Raw genomic sequence first — 14,731 nt, forward strand, 5'->3', positions numbered from 1 at the left:
ACAAGTATGTGTGTGCACATACGTGTGTCCCAATGAAATAAACCTCTTAAATATTTCTGAATTGTCCTTAATCTTTAGAGGACACAAAATTAAACTATTAGAAGAGAATTCTATGATATCTTAAATAATAGACCCTCTTTTTTTTTTTTAAAGAGTATTGCTATGTGGAGTGTTGTCATTTGTTAACTTCCATTACAAAAGATACCTTTAACATGTTCTTATAGAAAAAAAAAATCAGATAATCTGATGACAATACTATATGTCAATTGTGTAAAGTCAGAAAAATAAAATTAGAAATAATTTTAAAAGATACCATGATGAATTTTCTTAAATAAAAAAGTAAATAGATTTATAGATTCATATTTTTGCTTTTTAACCTGAGCAGTACAGTATTTGGCAAAGAATCACATTATTATTGAAATACAAGCTCCTGAGTGTAAAGGCTGTTTAATGAGACGTCACACTTTAATGGTCTGGTAATTCACTAGAACTTAGTTACTTCATTATAACAATAAGCACTCTGGAGGGATTAGTTCAGACAACAGCTTCTTGTAGCTTTGTAATAGAGATAATGCCTCTCTGGAAAGACATCATGTCCTACAAAACATAATTTGAATAACTGTAAAATTTAAAGAGACACTGTGTCAAAGAGTTTGATGTAAATGTTGATTTCTGATGCCTTCCATCTCATGGGCAAAAGTTTACTGAGTAGAAACCTTTCGTTTTATGTAAGTAGGTAGGTAAGTAGATCAGTAGATTTCCCAAGGGAACAAGTGACAAAACATTTTAGTCTCTGAACTTCTTTTAACACTGCTATCATAGCTGTTAATAAATTCTCAGAACTTTTAATTTAAAGAGTTTTAGATTACAAAGGATTTGTTAAAATGCATTAGCTTTTCTCATTAAAAAAAAAAAAAGACAGTAAACCTCCATTGATGGTTATGGAAATGGAAAGGAAGTCTGGAGTTAAGGGATTAATCATGGACTATAATCCTGTATATTGTACCTTTAGAAATTCTAGGCCAACATGTAGTCTGTAACCCAAATCGCTTGGTAATCTCGTAAGTGCTTAGTGTCTCTGCCAACTGAATAGAATTCAGACCTACTTCAAAGAGACAAGTGTGGCACTCTGTAATAGAATCTATTTTCTAAATGATACTTTGTATTTGAGAAGAATTATTAATATTTTTTCTAAACTTTATACTTTTATCATTAATTATTGGTGAATATAAAATCTATGTGTATCTATGTTGGTTTTTATGTAAAAGTTACATATTTCTATGGTTTCATTTCAGACTAGAGAGGCACAATCAGCAAATGCTTTCTTATGCCCATAATCAAAGTTAAAGTTTTTTTTTTAATTTTTTAAATAATAAAGAGGAGCATAATTAATTTCCTCAGTATCATCTCTTTTGTGGGCATAAGTCAGCATTCTGTGTCAAATAATATAACATACTTTTATATATTTCTAGGACTATTTTCTTTGTTCAGCTTTATCTGAAGTTGATACATCCCACTTTTTCAGAAATTCTTTCCATTTCAGGTTTTTCCAGCCAAAAACAAAGCACCTTCATAATGGCCTGTCAGAAATTAAAAGGCAAAGCAGTCTTAAAAAGGAATCCAGATTTGTGTGGACAGTATCAAGTGGCTAATTTAGAGCCCCTCAAATGTGAAATGATGGGAGGAGGCTTCTGTGAACATAGTTAGGCAAGTAAATTTTTAAATGGCAACTGTAACTTAAATTGATACAGGAAACCCCACAAAGCTGTATTTACATGGGTACTTGCTCAAACGTCACGCTGAGGTCTCTTTTGAGGTGGTGAACAAGCAGTAATTCTTAAAAATCTCAAAAAAGTTTTTTTTAAAAATTCCTGGGTTTTAATGAGTTATTATTTAATGAGTTATTATTTATTGAGTTGCTAAAATTCAACTCATTCTTTGTATACACTAAGAAGAAAACAAAGACACTATCCTACAGTTGCATCTTGCCTTTTTATTCTTAAGTCTGAGGGAGGGAGGGACTATTTGCCATCAGCAAGTGGGCACCTTGGTCATTTTAAATAGATCAATTTGTAGTCTTCCCTTGTCCTGCATACTTGAAATGACTAATATAGATATACCTATGTGCTAGTTGGAAATACTGCTTAAGACCCAGTGCTGCTTGTAATCTCAGAAGTGCATGGTGCATTCCCATCTCCCCGAAGAATTCTTATAATTGCCCAACTTTGCTTATATGTTCCTGATTGTCGAGTTGGCCCAACCCCAAGACAGGGAACATCACAGAATGAAAATAACCCCGCCCTAAACACTTCCCTGACCTTTGCCCTTTTCAAAGAGAAGCCAACGCTGTAGCAGTAAACCTAAGTGCAAGAATGTGTGCAATGTGGGAAGTGATGATTTGTGGGAAATAACTAAGAACCTTACCCTGATTTAGTACTTTGAAAATAAACTTCCTGAATATAAAATAAGATGAAAAAGCATGCAAAGAGATTTTCCCGGTATTTTTCGTCCCTAAAGGTGTTGTGTCATTTGCATCAGTCATGACATAGAATCTGAAGGGTTTTGATTGAATAATTTTATTTATACAAGCAGTCCAGTCTCACTATGGTAAAGGAAGATATGATTGACCATGGCATTATTTTAGTGCAACAACAATTAGTTGCTTATGTGTAGGCATAAATCTCTATGAATTATGTAAGAACCCTGTAAAGGCAAACAGAAAGCATGTGTAAGAAGCATGCCAAGTGTGATAGAGTATCTCTTAACAGTCTAGATTATATGGCAGGAGCCAGAATTTCGAAAGTATTTTTAGAGAAGCCTCTATCATTTTCATATGTCATAACAATAACACCACCAAATATACACTGTAAGAGTCTTTGTACTGTTTGTATAAGAATCTTGGAAATGTAATAACGTCAGGGCAGAGAGATGTTAAAAGGGATAGCCATTATTCTTATTTAAAAAAAAAGAAATCATGACAAAGGATGTTACAGATAAAGACTGAAACAAGTTATATCAATAGAGACGTAAATCACATCCAGATATTCTGGTTTTGAGGTCATTGCACCCCACTAACTTTAATAAAATACAGGAGTTGTTGATAAGTTCGTACTTAAGTTAGTTTTGCTGAATTTTTAAATATAATTGCCAGTCCTTACGGGAGAAAAATGCCCTGTACGTCAGTGATTAAAAAAAAAAGTATGATGTTTCCTTTTGTCATTTTGAAAATCACTTTAATTTAAAATATGATAATAAGGCACAAGTCAAACATAATTGTTAGAATCATATATATCTACATTCCAGTCTATGCTGAATTTGCTTGGTGTGAATGCAGTATGTGCCCAAAGGGTGCGCAGCCCCATTCTGTGAAGGTAATAATAGAAGTAGTTCATTTTGTTGTCAGAAGACTACAGTCTGGTTGATCAGGATGGCTTCAGTCAATTCATATCGTACAATCTAAAATTAGCCTTAGACCTAAGTAGTAAATGAATTTACCTTCTTTTTTTAAAAAAAAAAAAAGACCCATAATATTCTCAAAGACCAAGAGAGTTTATAAAATTTAAGAGTAGAGATTTATTTTAGTACCTGTTCTAGTGCTAAGTGCAGTGTGTATATTACGTAGCACACTGAGATCCGGAATGCTTTAGATGGCACTAAATAACTATGGAATATTTAGCTGACCTGTATTGATTACTGAAATTACTGAATTAGTGGCTGAAAGTATTTATATAACACTGCCCAATATAGATTTTTTAAATGTCATAATAATTAAGGAAATGCCTTTTTGTTGTATATTTGATATTATAAATTTATTTAGAATCAAATTTCCAAACTTTCATGCTATCAATTGCTAATTAAAAATTTTTTTCAATTTTCATACTTAGCTGTTTAAAAACATGCACCTTTAATTGTTTAAATACAGTTTTTATTATCCATAGTTGGGCTCTCAATTTTAGAAAAGTATTAATTTGATTTAGCTACAAAAAAAAAAAGAGCTTTTGTCAATCACTACTTGATTTTTATCAGCCAAAGGTAATTTGCAGATGATTTAGCCTAAAAATTTTTGAGGCAAATAAATGAATAAGTAGACCATGGCATAAATTAGAAACTTTATATTAAGCTTCTTTTATTTGTTGGGATTTTTGAAGGGTTTTTTAAAATAACATTTATCCACCTCTTATGTAAGGTAATAAAAGAAAGTTAAAAGTTTCAAAACTATGTAGAAATATTCCCAGACGGTATTATTTATTTAAGGACTTTAGAGACGAGGTTTTAAAAGAAGCCTGACATTAATTTTTAATTTACGAGAGACTGATATGTCAGCAGGGGTAGTTTGCATATTAGAGAGTGATGTTACCTCTTTGATTATACTCACATGTCAGATTTCTCTGTTTTATAAAGAAAGATGGGGAGTCGGTGTAGCCCATTTTGTATAGAACTTGTGATAATTTTAGATTCTATTCCATCTCTTGAGCGTGTTCATTTTGACAGTGCATTGTCATTTAAAGATTCTGGTTAGTGTTTAAATTTCAGTAACTGAAGGTCATTATTCATATTTTAAACAGGACAAAAAAGTTTTTAATACTAGCATTAACTTTTGAATTATGCTCGAGCTCTTAGACTTTACAACATGTTTAGTTTCTTTTCACTTCTTATTAGTATTTTTCAGTACTTAATAGTCTCCTGCTCCCACTTCCAACAAGAACTCTCCTCTCTGTTCAACATCAGAAACGTTTTCCTCTTTGGCATGTGCTTTTAGTTCCCCAAGCAGTATAAGCAAATTGGAAAGTTCAGCTGTCATTCTTGGAAGGTCATAGATCACACTAGCAGCCTGAGTAATCCAAGAGGTTTTAAGTATCATAGCATTTAGTTTAAAGTGAAATTTGCTCTGACAGAGCTGGCAGACCAATAGGAAAAAGAAATATTTGTGCTTGCAGAAGTGCATATGTAGAGACCAAGAGTATAACTGATGGCTGGAAGTGATTTCAGTCTGAAAAAACAAATCATTAAGAGAGTGCATAGGGGTAAAGTACACAGTTCATATTTTAAAGAGTCTCAAAATGAACCAGCAACTAAGGTTAGCATTACATAGTAATTAGCTGTGGTGTTCGGGCTTTAACTCACTCAGTACCAGACAATATGGTTAAACTATCACTGTGAAAACATCGCTACTTAAATTATATTCTCTAGTTTAAGACTACAGCAGTAATTTTTGTACCTTAAAAAACCAAAGTATTATGACAGATTATATAAATGTTGAACCAGTAACAGACAAACAATTATTTAAAGGAGGTGCTAATGACTCAGTTTATTGACCTAGGGGTTACTTTAGCAGCTCAGTAAGTTCCCTTAACATTTGGTAGTGTGAAATGAGGCACTGCTTGATATTATAAAACTGCTAATTTCAAGAAGTCCTTGTACTTAATTGAAGAAATTGCGAGTTAAAGATGACTAGATGGCATACTTTCATTAAAGATTGCTATAAAAAATTTGAGACCATTATAGGTTTGAGTAAATATTCACTTCGGCTTTATAATCACATCTGACAGCTTCTGTTAGGCTCTATTTGAGTAGTTTTTTCTGTTAATTGCTACAAATAAGGGGAAAAAACATCTTCTAATGGCTCCAGTTATTTCCTTCAAGTCATTGTTCTATTCAATAAAGCCAATTTTGAGTCACAGCTATACAAGGTCTATAAAGTCTTTCCTTAGATGTGCAGTGCCGATAATAAGAATAAAGTGGGAGGGACTTCCAGCAAGATGGTAGAGTGAGCTGACTTGGAGGGGCCTCCTCCTACATAGATACAGAAAAGGTGGACAAAATATAAGAAAAAGTTATAATTCGTGGCCACATTCACAAAAATTCACCAAAGTCACACACAGGTGCGCGCACACACACACACACATACACACACACATACTCAAGAATCACCATAAGAATATTGAACTAGGTATGGTTATACAGCATAGGAAAGCGGAACTGAATTCCCTTTATAAAGCCTGGAACTTCAAAGGGCTGTCTTTTTCTCATCAGTTAAAAAGAGGACTAGATGATTTTAATTCACCAGCCCAGAGAAGTGGCCAAAGCTTGTCTTCTTCCCCAAGACACTAGACTGGGACAGTAGTCACCCGTGAGAAAGGAGTTATCAGCTTGCTCCACGCACATGCATGGGTTCAGAATTTATACCATACATATACCATACATCTAATTCAGGGAACCCCAAGTCAGGAAATTATCACTAAAATTGTTTCAGGACAGTTTTGATATATTAGGCCCAAGGGCCTTGATATATTATAAACAAATACAGAACCTCTCTGTAGAAGTATTTCCAAACTCAAGGGCCAACAGATAAGCAAAAAACAAACCTAAAGTTGAATACAATAAAAAATTAGGAAGCTCATGAAGAAAGGGGCTGTCGTGAAGAATTGTCAGATGCAACAGTAAGAGAGTTAGGATGCATGAGAACTAGAGTTAATAGAAGAATCTCAATGAGACTGTAAAAAAAATTTTTTAAAGGAATAGAAAACTTAATGCAATGATGATATAATACGAAAAAGTACCAACTATAACATCTCACGTAAAAATATAATCATTAAAATTGGCTATGGAGATGGGTTAAATAACAAATTAAGATGTCTAGTAAGGGAATTGTAAATTGAATGATATTAGAAGAGCATCGGTGAAGTGGAATTTCTTTCCATTTGGAATAAATCAGTGACTGTTTTACACATACTTCCTCCATCATTAGTACAAATTAGTTTTTATCTGAGGCATCTCAGTATAGTAACTAAATTGAAAGGATTTGTCCCCAAGGTGGTATTTTTCCCCTTAGAACTCACAGATGTCTTTTTCAAAAAAATTTTTTTAACAAGTTCCAGATGAATACTTTAAATACAGCTTCCCACTACTCATATCATTTGCCCTTAATTTTGAGGAAAATATTAATTTGATTTCACTAAAAATATAACTCTTTAAGATTCTTTAGCCTTTTAGTTTTATCATAATAAAAAATGATAGTCATGCATATAAAAGATTAAGAGTGGAAAAAAACTAAATGGAAAATGACAGCTAAACTTGATATATATTGGTGAAATGCAGTAAGACTGCTTAACTGTGTCCATTTTCTCAATAGTACAAAGACTCAAGTCCAAAGCAATAAGTAACACCTTTGAGCAACCTAAAGTGTATATGTATTACATATGAATTTATAGAAACAGGATGCTATTGACAAGTTCAGTGAAAACTTCAGAAATTTTCCTATAATAGAAGTACTTGAACATGCATGTGTATTAATTATATTTTTCAGTGTCCAAGACAGCCTCTTCTATCATTTTCATAGGCCTCCTCATTCACAAACCTTTTTTTTTTTGCATATGAATGAGAGATTTCTGTTTAACTCCAGATTATTTTACATCTAAAAGATGAAAACATTGATTATATGAAAAAAGCAATGGAAACCACATTGTAGCAATGTTAAATGCGCTGAGAAGTTTAAATTTGGTGAAGCTTGCTTTGTAGGACGTGATAGTACGTAAGACAAGCTCTCCATCTAGTGGTTGATCTGTAAATTGCAAACATTTGGATCTGGATTTAATAATGTCACTATACAAATGTTAGGTAAATAATTTTATAGGTATTGTCTCATTTAATTCACACTTCTTTTAGTACTGTATATATGAATTTCAAGAAAAAGCGTTCTCCTTTGCCAGAATAGTTCAGTTCTTCCTATTCAGTGCTGCAGCAAACTACTTCTACAGTCTGATTTCACCTACGCGGAATACTATTACCGCTTAGTTATTTGATGAAACATAGTCCCATATCAAAGTGGCAAAAATTATTTGATTCCAAGTAACTATAACCTCTCAAATTTTTAGCCAATTTTGGAATTCTTTCTCTTCATTCTCAGTTCTCAGATAGAAAAGATATAACTTTAAAAATCCATTTCAAAAGAGAAAAGATAGCATTTTTTGTCATGAAGTGTAGCACATTTGATCGCTGTTAATTCTGCCAGTGCCTCTCCAGGCGCTCCTTCTTCACGTGTGAACAGCCAAACATTCCCTTAAATATTCTCCATGCTTTGGCCTCTCAACCCTGTGTTACCTCAGTTATGTTCCTAAGACACAGAAGTAAGTTGTTCCTTTTCTTAAAAATCATTGAAAATACTCCAAAAGTATTTGGTTCTTAGTGTGGAACATGACGAACTTTCAGAATCTAGTCCTAACCTCCCTTTCTAGCTTTATCTCCTCCTGCTGCTGCCTACATCATAAACCGAAGACTTCAGCCACAACGGGTCATTCTTCAGCTCTTCCTTTCTTTTGCTCAGGCTGCCACACTATCAGTAATTCTTCCTTTTCACTTGTGAAATCCTACTTGTCCTTTGAGATTGGCCCATTCACGCAGTCTTTTCAAACACCCACTCCATGTCAGGTGCAGTGCTGGATGCCAGGGATATGGCAGTGAGTAAGACAGTTCTTAACATTCATGGTGCTTACATCCTAATAGGAAATAAAGACAGAAAACAAAATATGATGACAGGAAGTAACAGGTGCGTTAAAATCAAAATATTTTCTATGGTGACTTTCTAGCCCCTGAGTTTCTTCTGTAACAATTTATACATACCTCTAGTATACTGTCACATTATATTAAATATTTGGTCCTAGTCTATTCTGTAGTAATTTATAAATATACTAGGGTTATACAACATACTATTATCAGAATTTTGTTCCATGTTAGTTGCCTCCAGTGCATTGTCAGGAACCATGTCCTCTTTATTATTGCCTTCCCAGCACCACATCTCCTTTTTAACATTGACCCTCAACGGTGTATTTAACACATTATAGGAACTCGTACTATTTGAATGGATGGTTGGACAAAGGACCACTATTGCATAGACTTAAATTTCCCATGACAAATCATACATAAGCTGAAATTATTATGATGCTCAATATATAATCTACTTAGAAAGGAAGTTAAAAATACTTATTTTTATTCTATGATCAGTATGTTGGAGTAATTGATAAAAAGAATGAACTGTTCTAGAAGACTATTACCAAGTCATTTCATATAGTTTTATAATATGCTGGAGCTGTTTCCTTCCCAAAAAGTTAGTTCATGTTAAGTCCTTCCACTTGACAATCCCAAAAGAATTCCAGCCTTCCATATTATCTTATGGATGACAAAGTAAGAACCATTGTTCTCTATAACTATGTTGTTATAAAGGATTTTGTCTTAGGGAAAACAGAATCTGCAAAGAAAGACCCAAACTAAAAAGATGAAGTTAAACATGGTAGTTACAAATTATAAATTCCATGTGTGTCTGTGTGTGTCTCCACACACAATTACACAGTCAATATAAGCCATTTTGTGGTAGTGACTCCTTAAAAATTTTGATAAAGATCAATACAGTTTTAGCCCACAATAGCAGAGAGTCAGAAATAGGATCTTGTTATGTTCTGTACTGGTTTCAGACCACATCATAAGTACCGCATTATTTTCAGCTTATTTTAAGATAGTGAGCAAAAAAATGAGGTATTTTAGAGAGGACATGATTTTAGAGACCATGGCATGAAGATTGATTAAATGACAGTTGTGAAGTAGTCATATTAAAGAAGAATTAGACTTCTTTTGTGGTTCAAGGAAGTAATTCTAGGACTAATAGAACCAAATTTCAGATCAGTGTAATAAAGAACTTTATAACAGTTTAATGTGTCTGTAGAAGGAATGAACTGCCTTGACTACGTAATGAGCACTTCATTTCTGGGGGTGTTCCGACAAGAATTTTTGTAGAGCCTTCACAGATGTTGTGACTACATCAGATTATTTCTGAAAATGTGTCCAAGTCAAAGATTCTGTGAGCCTATGAAAAGAGAACTTGGCTTGAATGTATCCCCCTTTTTTTTTTCTCTAGCATCCACTAATGTATTCATTATTTGCTTTGCATTCGTTTTGCTGACTTGGAAATGTCAAAGAAGAAAAAGCCTTGTGTTGCTTTCATCTAATTTTAATACAATAATGATACTTTTCACTTATGCAGCACTTTTCAGCCAAGGATTTCAAAGTGCTTTACAAATACGCACTAATTAAGCCTCACACACAGCCAGAGGTAGGTAATTTTCTTCCCTTTCTATAGGAATGTCAACTCTGGCGCAGAAGTTTAATAAGAGCCTCGGAGTGCCTAGGAGTCCGTGCTGGCTGCCGTCCCCTTGTGATGTGCTGCATGTGAAGCATCACTTGTCATGTCTGATTTCTGTTTCCTCCCTTTCGAATCACCTCAAGTTTAGAATTCAAGTGAATGCTGTTGAAAATCTGTTTGAAGCCTTGTAAATTTTACAGAAACTTTAGTCTTATGCTTGCTGAGTGCTAATTAGATTCCTAAATGTTTCTTTAAAAAAAAAATCTAGAAGTGGTTTATATTTGCTGTTGATTTTAAATATATTTTACTTATGAAGAATCTTTCATTTTTTTCTAGGTGCCCCAAAATCATTGTTCTTGGGATATAAAAGTTAATAGCAGATGGGGGCCTAACCTTTCCTACTTGTCTCTTCACAACAAACAGTAACCATTTTCTTTGGACTAGAATTATATATTTTCAAGAAGTAATACTGCATTCTGGTGTTTTTCTAATTCAGAGGTCCAAAATAAGATTTCTAGACATTGAGAATAAAGGTTAAATGATAACTACAAAATTTGTCTTGTAAAGAAAAAGTGATCTAGTAGTGGCATATTCTAATCTAAAGTGACACACAGCTTTTTTATATTGTTTAGGAGTACCAGGAAGAGAGTGCACACACAGAGACACATGTTCAGTGTTGGATTAAATTCCAGTATAAATAGCCAAATATGCAAACTCTCATCTGAAGCAGAATGGTCACACAGGGCAAGAGCAGGTGCAGCACACCACAGCTTACTTTCTCAGGGTCGGTAATGAGGGCATGCAAGTGGCTTTACTACTGTTTGCTCTAAGTCAAGCCTCGGTGCATCAGGAAAGGACAATTTTCGCTGTCACTTCCCTGTTACGTTCATGTTTCTGTCCCCTTCCAGAAGAACTTAGATAATCTATCTGCTTCTACTGGGAAGACTTATATCAGGCTCTCTTGATTTTGACCAGATTCAGCATTAACAAGGTTACATCCTTATCCCAAGGGAGGAAGTAAAGTAAGTGTCCTCATGTCCCAAAAGAATATCGATCTCCAGGTTTTAGCATCCTGAAAAGCCAATTTCCCTACTATATTAAAACCAAATGAGAGTTAAAGGAATCGAACTATTCTATTTCAGAGTGAATTTTATTTAAAAGATATTAACTGTGAATATAGTTGATCTTTCATAATACAAAAGGACCTAGGACTTACGTCGAAGTACCATCCAATAATGTTTCAGATATTCTTTAAACAGCAAGTTCATCTGTGATACATGATGGATAATTCCAGGAAAACTTACTTTTAGGAGTTGGCTTCATTTTCCTATTTGAAAACTTCTCCTGAATAATATCTATGGAAGTTAAAAAAGAATGTGTCTTGTACCTTGTAATGCACACAGATGTCTGTGGGTGAACCGTTGAGTGCATAAATAGAAGTTTATTACAGTAAGCTTGCAGGCTCAGAAACTCAAATATATCAGTGTTCAAGGTTTGGTCTTACATTCACTGACTTGGGGATGCATATTCTTAACAAAAAAATGTGACATATTAATAAAACAGAGTATTCATTTGTCAATTTACAGTGAAAGTATAACCATCAGGCAAATGACAGGCAATGTCTAAGTTTATTCTTTACCCTGTTGGCAAGCCACATGAGAAAACAGTGATCAGAAGTTTGCTTATTGGTCATAGAAATAAAAAAAAACAGGGTTTTGCCATTTGAACCTATAATGTCTTCAGACTCAGACCCTTTGTTAAGGCCCTTTCCTCAATGAGGACAAGCCTGCCAAAAGGGTCCGATAGTCGTGATGGTGTTACAGGGCACCCCAAGGAATTGCTTGGGTTGGTTCTACCAACAAAGCCTCTGAGGAGCTCCTTGTTCTGTGCCAGCATGGCTAACAGACTCCTTTCTGAGTGCCAACATCTTTGAGATAGAATTACAGTCGTATTGTTCCTCTGTGAGATGTTCTGCTTTGAAGGTGCTTGTGCGTATTTCTTCACTAATCAACCATGTGCCTCTTGTTTCCAAGTTCTTGAAGGAGATCTCACCACAGCCCTGAGACTGAGAAACAGACAAAGTTAACTACAGTTTAACCTAAAACTGCTGCTATTCAGCCTCTGAAGAGATGCTAAGAAGTGTCAGGAGTGGCTGAAGGCAGTTAATAAGTAGCAAGATGAAAAAGGAAGGAGTTGAAATCCACAAGCTATATAATCAACCTTTATATGATTGAGAATTGTTTAGATACATGAGTATTCGTTAGCCTTAGTGCTTCAAGAAAAAAGTTTTCAATGGTCAAATTTTCCTCTAATTTTAAACTGATACAGCTATGTCATAGTTAATTGACTCCATTAATTTCTGAAACATCTTTAAAGCTACCTCTAGAGTAGTATTTCCCTTCATCAGAAAATATCATCTTTCTTTCCATGGGATCAAGGTAGGGAAGGCATGCTTATATTTGCCATTTCAAAATAAAATTCAGACTTAAAAATTTCAAACAATTTTCAGAAATTACAGACACAGTTTTGACATAGAAGGAGCCCAAAAAGTTTGATTTGTCCAGGATCACTCACTACAAATGCTGACCGAAAACATGTATTTCAGAAATTCCATTCCCCTAAGAGGTAGATTCACATGAACTATATATGCCCTATATGTATTAATGGTTCTTTACTTTTAGTATTTAATCCTATCCCAGCATACACACACACACACAAGTTATTTAAAACCTTAACATTTTAAGTTCCTTATAAAGTGTTTTAATCTCATTTTGAGTTGTGAGAAGTTATGCCTATATGAATATATTTTTAGTCATATTGAGATTTTGCTAATAAGAGGAAAAGTTTATTTCTAGCATAATCTCAGACAATCTTGAATCATTTAAATATTTTTTTTCAAAGCTTGCATTTCTGGATTATAAATAATTTCTTTCGATTGGAAATAAGCTCACTGGCATTCACCGCATGAGTTATGCATGAGCATGTTACAGCTGCCGTATTTGCCTGGCAAAATAAATATCTTGTCATTTTGCTAAGTGTTTGATAATTCTCTGATTCTTAAAACACACTTTTTCTTCTAAATTTATTAATAGATGAAAGAATAATTTTAAAGGAATTAATCCAAGTTTATCAATGTTTCAATCTATAACTCTGAAGGTTATCTCTGGGCTTCTATTATTTCCATAGAATAAATTGAACCAAAATTTATCATGAGTTTGCTGTCACTCAAAACATGTACTATATAGTGATTTTTTCCACTGAGGAGTCAGAAGACTGTGCAGATCAAGTCTGGCTAACGAAATTGCAACTTTTGTAAAATTCTTTGTCTTGTTCTATTAGTCATAAGCTTATAGTATGATTTGGCTCTGAGTAAGAGATTACTGCTGAAACTCAGTTGCATGTCCTTACCAATAGTGGATTAATCCTATGAAAAAGAGATTTTATTACAACTAGCAAAACTCACTTTGCTACAGTTTTAATTTTATCATTCCTTAGCAATGTGTTACAGCTGATTGCTAGCATGTAAAATCTTTTCATACTCTGGCATAAAAGCTATGTTAGAATGTAACGTATTAAAACTTTTCTGATCTCTCTTTCTCTTTGTTTTGAATGGTAACCTGATGACAGAGGTTTTCAACATTTTTAACACAAATTGTTAGAAGTAAATATTTACTGTACACATTTTATGGCTGTATTTAAGAAGAAGAAAGGTTAATGGCAGCCAGCCACATAAGTCCGTTTTGCTGCTAGAAAGAGAATCTTGGAGGTATAAAATTCCAGGCCTCTTACTTGACCTGCATTGTGGGTGTATGATGAAAAATAGAACTGATTATTCCTTTTTCTCTTTTTAGTCTTGGAATGGATGGCTTTGGCCAGTCAGTCGGCATTCTGGGACGCCCTGCCACAGCTTATGGCTTCCGCCCTGATGAACCTTACTACTATGTCTATGGATCTCGATAGAGTCGCCCCCTTCCACATGGACGCTCAGCTGACAGGAAATCTGTGTGGGTTGGGTTAACTTTGAACCTTGGCCTAATAATGCATGCTGATACTGTTGCAGGTCTGTGTTTCTTTTTATTTTTCCATGTTGTTAGCTGCAGATTAACTCCAGCCTCTTCCGTCCTAAGTGAAGTACAGTTGATGCTTGACAATGTTCACTCATCAAACCCCATCTTGATGCTGAGTAACTTTCCCCAGGAGACTCAAAAGTGAATGCTAAAAAGCAACTAGACTGGAAAACAAACACTGCATTATGTACATTAATTAACTAATTTAATTTCTATTAAAAAGAAGCATAAAGTACAAATGAATTAACAAAAGTCATGTGTTTCTATTTAATGTGTTTCATTAGGAGTTACATGTTTATAGAGAGTACATATGAATTTTATTTTTTCCTGCCCTTTTTCCTCCTTGTAAATGCTAGAATATTTCACATGATGTGTGTTACCTTTAAAATTTATGAAAAGAATATCACCTTTTTATTTCATGCCATGTGGCTGAAAGATTGCTTCCCAAGGTTCTTAACTATGATTTTTCAGTTAACAATGGACTATGTACTGTAAGTTACATCATATGTGGGTAGAGTTTCTTCAGCAATGA

General features: G+C 34.1%; 1 protein-coding gene across 4 annotated transcripts in view; it reads left to right on the forward strand.

Moving 5' to 3' along the window:
* Positions 1-14,442, forward strand: part of KIFAP3 (kinesin associated protein 3) — a 136,764-nt gene extending 122,322 nt beyond the window's left edge. For 3 of the 4 annotated variants that reach the window (XM_072946142.1, XM_072946141.1, XM_006211105.3), the window contains one exon: positions 13,984-14,188. In XM_072946142.1, the coding sequence (XP_072802243.1) occupies positions 13,984-14,092 (109 nt within the window). In that variant the 3' untranslated portion in view covers positions 14,093-14,188. Of the gene's footprint in view, positions 1-1,543; positions 1,708-13,983 lie in introns of all 4 variants that reach the window. The other variant, XR_012062720.1, reaches the window with a different exon arrangement.
* The last annotated feature ends 289 nt before the right edge of the window (positions 14,443-14,731 follow it).

This window comes from Vicugna pacos, chromosome 21 (assembly GCF_048564905.1).
Source record: "Vicugna pacos chromosome 21, VicPac4, whole genome shotgun sequence".
In the NCBI taxonomy this organism is placed as follows: domain Eukaryota; kingdom Metazoa; phylum Chordata; class Mammalia; order Artiodactyla; family Camelidae; genus Vicugna; species Vicugna pacos.